Raw genomic sequence first — 9,835 nt, forward strand, 5'->3', positions numbered from 1 at the left:
TTGTTCACTATTGACCCATTACAAGGTTGACTAATATTTTAACTAGAGTTGATGACAAACTGGAGTTGAATTGATCAGAGTCTATTCCTTTGTCAGGTGTGTCTGATGCTCCTTTTTTTCAGACAGACAACTTTTACTTAAATGTGTTCACTGCAGTTGAGCAGCACGGTGGTGCAACTGGTAGAGCGGCTGCTCCTCAGCGAGCAGGTCCCTGGTTCAAATCCTGGTCAGGAGACCTTTCTGGGTGGAGTTTGCATGTTCTCTCTGTGCATGCATGGGTTTTCTCCAGGTACTCCGGTTTCCTTCCACAGACCAAAAACATGCATGTTAGGCTGATTGGTAACTCTAAAATTGTCTCTAGGTGTGAGTGAGAGAGTGAATGGTTGTTTGTCTCATTTGACTCTATGTGTCCCTGTGATGGACTTGCGACCTGTCCAGGGTGTACCCCGCCCCTCGCACAGTGATTGTTAGACATGGGTACCGGAGACCCCCGTGACCCAAAATGGAAGAAGTAGGTAAAAGATAATGGATGGATGTTTACTGCAGTTAAAATGACACATTGGTTTTACTTTGTGTTAAATAAAAACTTTCAAACATATAATCATTCCTCTTTCTTTTTTGCTTAATGACATTTAACTCTGCAGGTCATCCCTGAAATTCTGACACACATAATCACAAGTCCAAGTGTGAACTGTGTCACAGAGTAAACACAGTAAAAACATGCATTATCTGCAGCATCGTCCATTAAAATGGCTCAAGACTATTAATGTATTACAGAAAACATACATGCGGTCGGAACACTTGATGATATTATATAGACCGATGCATTAAGTAATACATTCAGCTTTTACTTTTAATACTTTAAGTATTTTTAAAAGCACGTACTAAATTACTCTTACTCAAGTAAAAATGTTAATGTGGTACTTCTACTTTTACTAGAGTACATTTTCGTCTGCTTCTTTGTGCCGTACAGTGTTTGAGTAGTTTCTCCACCACTGATGGTGCATGCTGATGCTTCAATGCTGACGGAGGACAGTAGTGAACCAAAAAAAGAAAAAGACAGGAAGTGTACTAATATTTATTCAGAATGACAGTCCAGGCATCTAACACAGCAAGGCAGTAGTGACAGCAGCAATTTGATATATTTTTGTGTTGGCTGTAAACATACATCAGCAGGGAAGATAATGACCTCTCCCCCTCCTTTAGTCGGCAGCAGTCGGGTTTCATAAATGTGGGCTCAGATCAGGATGATAATATTCTTTAGGTGAAGAGCAAAAATTAGCAACAGAGTGTCGGCATCTATTAGACCTTTAGACAACGAATAATTAGTTCTGAGAATCAGAGAGTGTTTGTCACGGCTTGTGTGAACCTTCACACCTCAAACAGCCACCCTACGACATCCTGTTGTGTTGAAAGTGTGCACGTGGTCAAATACAGCTCTGTGTGTGTGTGTGTGTGTGTGTGTGTGAGTGAGACAAGGAAAACTCCCCACATGAGAGAACACTGCCACTTCCCCTGAGCCTCTGTGAGTAAGATGAAGACAGAAACATACAGCAGGTGTATGAAACTCAACTGTTATCGCTGAATCATTTCTTTCTTTTAAAAAAAATCCTTAAAAACACATAAAATGTTTACCTTGTAAAATAATAAACAAAGATATAAAAGCTGCAGAAGTTAAAGGTAGATTCCTCGGAGGCATGGTGCTCTCAGCTTTACACTGAGGTCATCAGATGATGAGAGGGGACAACTTTATTGATGCTTTGGTCGAACCTCATGAATTATCTTGTGCACAAGCTAATGCAACTATCTGCCCAGTGATTCACAAGATATTTTGCTAACATGACAAACAAACAGGCATGCGCATAGGCACACAACGAGCAAAAAACATTGCCACCGTTTTGCCTTTGGTGGCAGGTGATACAGTCAATTCTCCAGATAGTAAAATGTTCAAGGTTCTTTATTGTCATTCGCATCACATGTGGTGCATGAGGTGGAACGAAATTGTGTACTCAAGGTCCCAGTTACACCCCAAAATAGCAAAAATATAAAGTGTAAAAAAACCTGTATACAAGGATCTAAGATATACGCTAAACAATAATAATATAACATAATATGGTGTATTAAACAGCAGCCTGAACATGAGTCTGTTGTGAGCAGATGGGTATGAATATATAGCAGCTTAAAGGCAAGAAATCAGCAGCATGGATAAAGTGACATATCACCGATTAAAGTGGCATTACAGTGATTTTTATGGGTAGGTATTTATGAGTCTAACAGCTTCAGGGTAGAAGCTGTTCCTCAGTCTAGTGGTTCTACAAAATGTGGGGGTAAGTTTGAGAGACTTTAGAGCTTCTCTCTGAAGAAACCTGTCCCTTTAAGCTCCTGAGTTTGTTATGGCTCTTTGGACTGATGAAGTCCTTTGGATGAAGGATGAAACGTTTCAACAATAAAATAAATCATCCGGATGACCTGACTTATTTTAGTTGGATTTTTTTACCTGGATTATAGAGCATGAACTTTGATGTTTTGAACCACTTTGGCTATGGCTGCCTCAGAGGAGTTGACGGGAGAGAGGGCGGACTCCAGGAACTATCTTATCACCATCAAATTGGTTGGCCCACTATGTCAATGTGCTGCTTATGGGACTGAGTTTGTTGTGACAACTCAGACTGATGAAGTCCTTTGGATTAAGGACAAAACATTTCAACATAAAAAGAAAAGAAACCATCCAGAGGACCTGACTAAACTTTGTTGTACCTGAATTATTGAACATAAACTTTGCTGTCCTTTTAAGACTTTACACCCCCTTTATTATTTTTTTATTTACATCTTGAATTTTGAAATGTCGTGCCTGGTCTGTGGGCGGTGATGTTGGTCTTTTGTCAGTGTTTGTTACAGCAACAGCATCAGTGTGAGGCTGCGCCAAGCTTAGTAATAAATTAGCAAATAAAAAAATCTTCAGCAGTGCCCACCCCCTCAAATTAATAAAACTGTACAATCAACGTCTGAAGCAGCCACACACACGTACACACACATACAAGACAGAAAAAAGCCCACACTTGTTTACTGTACACTGTGTGAACACTGTCCCATCTGAAGCTGCCTCCCAGCAGCAGGATGTGGTGGTGTGACACGTCCTCGCTCAACAACACTCACTTCCTGCGAGTTTGATAAACAGCCCTGCGGTTTCACTCTCCTCCTGCCCGTCAAGCAGGCGTGTGTAAGCACAAACGCACATCAGCTCGACAGCGTCACCATCTGCTAATGTGACACACGACTGGAGTGACTGCTCGGTACTGCTGGTTTACTTTGACAAAATGTGTAGAACAGGAATTACTCAAACATCCGGAGCCTCACCAGGAGAGTGAGGGGGACGAGCACAAGAACGGTTTCAAACTGAATCAGAATGAGAGAAAATTAATGTCTCCGTTATCTTAGAAGTGGTGATGTGTAGCAGTGAGTCATCTCTCTGTTCTTCGTGTTTTACTAAGGAGTAAGACCTTGTAATCTTTTAAAGTAGTTTTGATGGAAATTTGAAGGTCTTACAAATTGTTCACTCATTTTCAGTCCAGTCATTTTATTTAGGCCACCTAATGTCGTCCTACACATCATTCAGGCACAGAAAAGCTCCTTAGCTTTAGAGATGAACATGCTTTGTCTCGACACAAAAACAAAATTGGTAAAAAAAAAATTTAGGTCCTTTGTTTCTAGAATCCTGTAACAAAGTCACATTTTATTTCCATTTCTTTACTTGAATCTGTAAAACATGCCACAACTAACCAGAGTTGACAGACATAAAGTAGTATTTAAGGGCTGACAAAATTATTCCAAAAGAGCTACGAGCTGAAAACCTGATATTAGTAAAAATAATTATAATTAAAAAAAATACTTTCTGTGAAAACAAGTTTTTAATGCTGAATTCATACTCATCTGCTCACACAGACTCATGTTCGTGCTGCTGTTCGGCGTATTGTTTACTAGTGCTTAGTGTATTTGTAGTTAACGTTTTTCTTAGTTCACATCTTAGATTTTATCACTGTTTTTCTTTTACATTTTATACTTTTGTTGGATGTAACTGGGACCCTGTGTACACAATTTTGTTCCACCTCATGTACCACATGTGGTGTGTATGACAAAGAACCTTGAAACCTTGAATGTTTTTTGTTATATTGTTTTGAATATTGTTTATTTTTCATTTTTAGTCTCACAGTTTTTATATTTAAAAAAAAAAAAAAAAATATATATATATATATATATATATATATATATATATATTTATATATAAAAAATATCTATTTAAATGGTTTAGTTATAAAAAGCATGGTGTGGGTGCTGGTTTTGGGGTTGATGCTCCTCGGTGTCCATGCAGTCCCTCAGTATCTGACTGAAGAAAAAAGGAATGAGTTTGTAAACAGGGTGATTAAATTACTTGTTTCAAAGATAATTAAACTGAATAACTATTGCTGTATATGTTTTATCTTTGAAATGGTAAAATCATTATCTCAAGAATATTATCTAAAATTAAAATGTTTAAACTTTAAACAATGTTCATTCAGGTCACCTGGACGGTTGATTTTGTTGCTGAGACGTTTCGTCCTTGCTTCATCCAAAGGACTTCTCCAATCTGAGGAGCCCATAAGATGTCAATCTTATCACCAGAAAACTGTTTGTTTGTTTGTTTTTTCCACTCTAGGAGTGAGCTGTTTGTAGGATTCAGTTTGGTTTGGTGGGCTCCTCAGACTGAAGAAGTCCTTTGGATGAATGACAAAACGTCTCAGCAACAAAATAAAGGTACAGATGATCTGACTGAACATCGTTGGATTTATACCTGGATTAACGAGCATGAACTTTGGGGATTAAACTTTAAACTTTTATCAGTTACATTTAATTTTAAAACGCCATTATTAAAGCCATATAAAAATATTAGTGTTGTTGTATCAATAACCATCATGAATGGCCAGAATCACACTACTGTGAATTTTATGGACACTAATGGAAGTTAAAAATTGCAAAAGTAAAAAAAAAAAAAGTTAGGCAAACCAAATGTCATATACACTTCAAACGAGCTGAACATTTTGGTACACATGAACATTTCAAATACCATCAAGTATGCAGAAGTAGGTAAATGGCAGAAGAAACTCTAAACAGGAAAATAAATCATGAAATCTGCCTCAGCATTCAGACAATTGCATGAAAGTCTGACTGCTTTAATAAAACAATACAGAAATGATGGTTTGTTTAAAATGTTTGAGTATCTGTGTTATAACCACCACATGAGAGTGTCGCTCTACATTAAAGTTCACCTTTGTGTCTCTGAAGGTTTAGGAAGTGAAGGAAGCAAAAACTGAAGAGCTAGATTTTCTTTTCTTCTTGTCTGCATCGCCACATTCTGTCAGTCACATCTGTGAGCTGTCAGACATGAACGTGCATGTGAGGGGTGTGTGTGTGAGGGGTGTATTAGGCATGCTGATCCTCCACACTCCTCTTGTCAAACTTAACATTAAAATGAAAGTCAGCGGCGAGTGTGTTGCTTCCCTCTGTGTGTGTGTGTGTTTGAGGCAGGAGACAAGTGGGGTCAAAGGAGCCATGCCTAATCCTGTGGGATGTGATGGTATCTTACAGTGAATGGAGATGGGGTGTAGAGATGTGCTCAGTGGTGCACGGATCACAAAAACTTCCTAACTGACAGAACGGACTCCCAGGGGACCGATGTCAAAACGGGTGCAAGAAAAAAACAAAAAAAAACAAAAGGCAAACTGCCAGGAACATCACAATACTGCTTATTGCACCACGCCTGAAAAATGCTGGATAACACTGAGAAATACAACTTCTGTTAATGTTTTTTGGTTCATCAGGAGATCTGTGTTCGGAGATTCTGAATAACTAAAATACTTTTCCTGAAATTACATTTTCATTTTGTTTTCACTGAAAAACAAGAAAACTACAACAAAAACATAGAAGCTGGTAAAAGATAATGGATGGATAATAATATAATAATACAGTTTAACATATAATTTGTTTGGATGAATCTGAGCTTATGAAAAACTTTAAACTACCGTATTTTTTGGACTATAAGGCGCACCGGATTATAAAGTGCATTAAGCAAAACAAAACAGTCAGATTAGTCAAACTTTATTCAACTCATTCACAATAACTCTCAACATTGTTCAGTTGTAACACATAAAATACAAAACAATACACATTTTTGAGTGTCGTGTACTACATAAAATCAGTTTGAGGTCAGTAAGCACAACCAGAATTATTACATAAGACTCACTGGATTATAGGCTCACTGTCAATTTTTGAGAAAATTAAAGGATTGTAAGTGTACCTCTTAATCTAAAAAATACGTTAGTAAAACAAATCTGCCCAAGCAGATAGAAATCAGTTGCAAGCAGATTTGTTTATGAGGCCTTACAGTGTCTCTTTTCAAAACTTTAGTTTAATTATGTGAAAATAAAACCTGTCACAAATAGTTTACAATTCCAACATTAATGTCTATAATAATACAGCGCTCCAGATTAATAATAATTGTTAACTTGTTTGAGCTGATGTTGCTGCTCTTTTATCATTTATCTAAAAGGGTTCTCTATCTTTTGTTTTGTAATTATCAAGTTTTGTTATAGATCACAGATAAATGGGAAAACAAACAATTAATTCTATTAAAATTCATGTTGTCTGTAGTGTTTCACATCTTCATAGTTAATATTTGAAACGTATCAAAAGCAAATGTCTCCATAGTGTTTTGACTAAAGGTGTAGACATCCATCTTTCTTGGTGGTTTAAAAATAGCATATTTTAGGGAAAAGTTATTGTTACGAACTTGAATCCTCATGTGCAACGAGGAATGAAGTTTTTGTTTGGTTGGTTTTTCAGTAGAGTAATTTTCCAAGACAAACTTTTGAATGCTATTGCATACTGCAACTTGAGAACCTAATAAATAATGGATTTTATTTTATTTTATTTATTTTGGCTTGGCTGCTGAGAAAACTGCTAAAGTTAATAGGAACACATTGTCCTGATTCACTAATACTCTTTCTTTTAATGGACAGAATGTGGGTTATGGTTTTTGCTCAATAATTTTTTCAGTAGATTTGTGATTCTGGTCTTCACAGCGACATGATTTTCCCCCCATCCTCATAAATTATAAAAAATTAAAAATTTTGTCAGACCACATAAACAGCGTTTTGATGATTGCTAACAATGTGATTTATTGAATAAGTTCTTTTCAGATTTTTGTTTAGATAATGAATTTTAGTATCCTAGCTTTTCAGAAAAAAAAAACTGACTGTCAAAAAAATGCTTTATGACAGAAACATGTCTAGTGGCTCAAAGACCTGACAGTAAAATAAGATTTAGTCAGATTTCATCAGCTTTATTTAATTGAATAATTAACAGAAATGTAACAGATCTTTTTCCCTGCTGAAATGCAACATGAGGAGCTGAGCAGTGACCAGGGCTTGTGTGATCCTTATTTAAGTTAAGGAGTCAGAGTGGGACACTGGAAGATTTCTTTGGCAAACAAGAAACACAAGTTAATTCAATTCAATTCAGTTTTCACTTAGTTAAAGTTAGAATTGTTTCATAAAAAAGAAAAAAAAAACTTGGCTAAGATCTGACTTCATCTTGGACATCTGACTCATTCTGATCTACATAAAGGAAACGGGCAAACTGCTACATATTAGGGATATTTGAACAATAAGTACTTTGGAAATACAGCCAAACACACACACACACACACACACACACACACGCACGTGATACAGTTGAGAGTCCATACATCCATTATCTTTTGTCCACTTCCTCCTTTCTGGGGCAGGGGGGTCACTGGTGCCCATATCCAGCAGTCAGTGTGTGAGAGGTGGGGGACACCCTGGACAGGTCTCCATCACAGGGACACATAGAGACAAACAAGACAAACAACCATTCACTCTCTCACTCACATCTAGAGACAATTTAGAGTTATCAATCAGCCTAATGTGCATGTTTTTGGTCTGTGGGAGGATCCAGCAACCTTTTCGCTAAGAGGCAACAGCTCTACCAACTGAGTCCCAGATGAAGGTCCATCTTTGAATTTTAAACGTCATTAAACATTCTGTAGAAAAGCATTGGTTAATGTTGATTTATTTAGCGAGTGTGACGTGTACGCATGTTGAAGTGTATACAGTAAGCTATGCACGTGTTTGTCTCAAAGTATAACAGTCAGATTAACAATTTAGTAGATTTAATCATTTGACTGTGATTTAAATGAAACAACTGTACAGAGTAATCTGATCCAGTACACTAAACATCTCAGTAATTCACCTTTTTGATGATGCAGAAAAACTGGTTCATGCATTTGTCACGTCTAGACTGGACTATTGCAATGGTTTGTTATCTGGGTGTCCAAATACTTCTTTAAAAAGTCTTCAGTTAATCCAAAATACTGCTGCCAGAGTCTTTACTGGAGTTAGTAGAAAAGATCATAATCCCTCCAGTTTTAGTTTCTCTCCATTGGCTCCCTGTCAAGTCCAGAATTGAATTCAAAATCTTACTTCTAATCTACAAAGCCCTCAACAACCTAACTCCATCTTATATTACAGATCTTCATCCATCCATCCATTATCTTTACCCGCTTCTTCCATTTTGGGTCACGGGGGTCGCCGGTGCCCATGTCCAGCAATCACTGTGCGCGGGGCGGGGGCTCCTCAGATAAATAATGTTAACTTATTATTTGTACATATAAATGTTTCTGTTCAGTGCCCTGAGATGACTGCTGTTGTGATTTGGCGCTATATAAATAAACTGAATTGAAATTTTTATTTTCTCACAAAGTGATGGACAAAATAAACCAAAAGGTGGCGCAGCTGATCAGTTTTAAAACCTCGGTCAACCCGGAAACAGTATCCGCGGACCTTTAACAAAACCGGAAGTACTTGTTACCCGCAGCTGACTGTTAGCTATCATGGCGCTTGATGTGAAAAGCAGAGCAAAACGATACGAGAAACTGGACTTTCTCGGAGAGGGTCAGGTAGGCAAAGAAATATTTCAACATTCTCTGATCTTGCTGTCGGTTTTGTTTGTTGTTCAAGTTGTTTTTATGAGAAGCAGATAGCAATCGTTAGCTGGTCGCTAATGTCAACAAAGCCCATCTGCTGCATGGTGCTGGTGTGGGCTTTGTTTTTACTGTCCTCTGGTTTTTCTCTTCAGTTTGCCACCGTGTACAAAGCCAGGGATAAACTGACTGACGCAATAGTTGCCATTAAAAAGGTATATTTATATATATATATATATATAAATAGTGGGTTTTATTTTAGTGTCACTTAGTATTTTTTCTCCACTAAACCTCAATGTTTCTTTTCAGATAAAAGTTGGTCACAAAACTGAGGCTAAAGATGGTAAGATGTGCCATGTGCTCCCCATGTGTTAGCCAAACACCTTACAGTTTTACTGATTTATTGTCTTACTTTTAGGTGTGAATCGGACTGCTCTTAGAGAAATCAAGCTGCTGCAGGAGCTGCATCATCCAAACATCATCGGGGTAGTTAAACATTCATTTATTCAAGTCATTGTTCATTAGTCACAAGTTTAGAAAAAAAACAGACCTATATTTTAGTAGATTTCTGTATAAGCTTTGGAGTGAAGCTGAATGTTTAAATAAGCATGTATGCATTTTAAGTCTGCTTTACTGCAACACGTCTGTTTAATATGACATGTGTTGTAGCTGTTGGATGCCTTTGGACACAAGTCAAACATCAGTCTGGTGTTTGATTACATGGAAACAGACCTGGAGGTGAGTTGTCTCTTTTAATAAAATGTTCATAAATATAATTAATAATATTTTGTTTTGTTTGGC

At 37.3% G+C, this 9,835-nt stretch overlaps 1 protein-coding gene across 1 annotated transcript in view; it reads left to right on the forward strand.

Moving 5' to 3' along the window:
• The first annotated feature begins 8,944 nt into the window (after positions 1–8,944).
• Positions 8,945–9,835, forward strand: part of cdk7 (cyclin-dependent kinase 7) — a 17,718-nt gene continuing 16,827 nt past the window's right edge. The window contains exons 1-5 of the mRNA XM_037680464.1: positions 8,945–9,010; positions 9,190–9,249; positions 9,344–9,377; positions 9,453–9,520; positions 9,704–9,772. Coding sequence (XP_037536392.1) covers positions 8,945–9,010; positions 9,190–9,249; positions 9,344–9,377; positions 9,453–9,520; positions 9,704–9,772 — 297 coding nt within the window. The remainder of the gene's footprint in view (positions 9,011–9,189; positions 9,250–9,343; positions 9,378–9,452; positions 9,521–9,703; positions 9,773–9,835) is intronic.

Source organism: Nematolebias whitei, chromosome 8, assembly GCF_014905685.2.
Source record: "Nematolebias whitei isolate Nwh7 chromosome 8, NemWhi1, whole genome shotgun sequence".
In the NCBI taxonomy this organism is placed as follows: domain Eukaryota; kingdom Metazoa; phylum Chordata; class Actinopteri; order Cyprinodontiformes; family Rivulidae; genus Nematolebias; species Nematolebias whitei.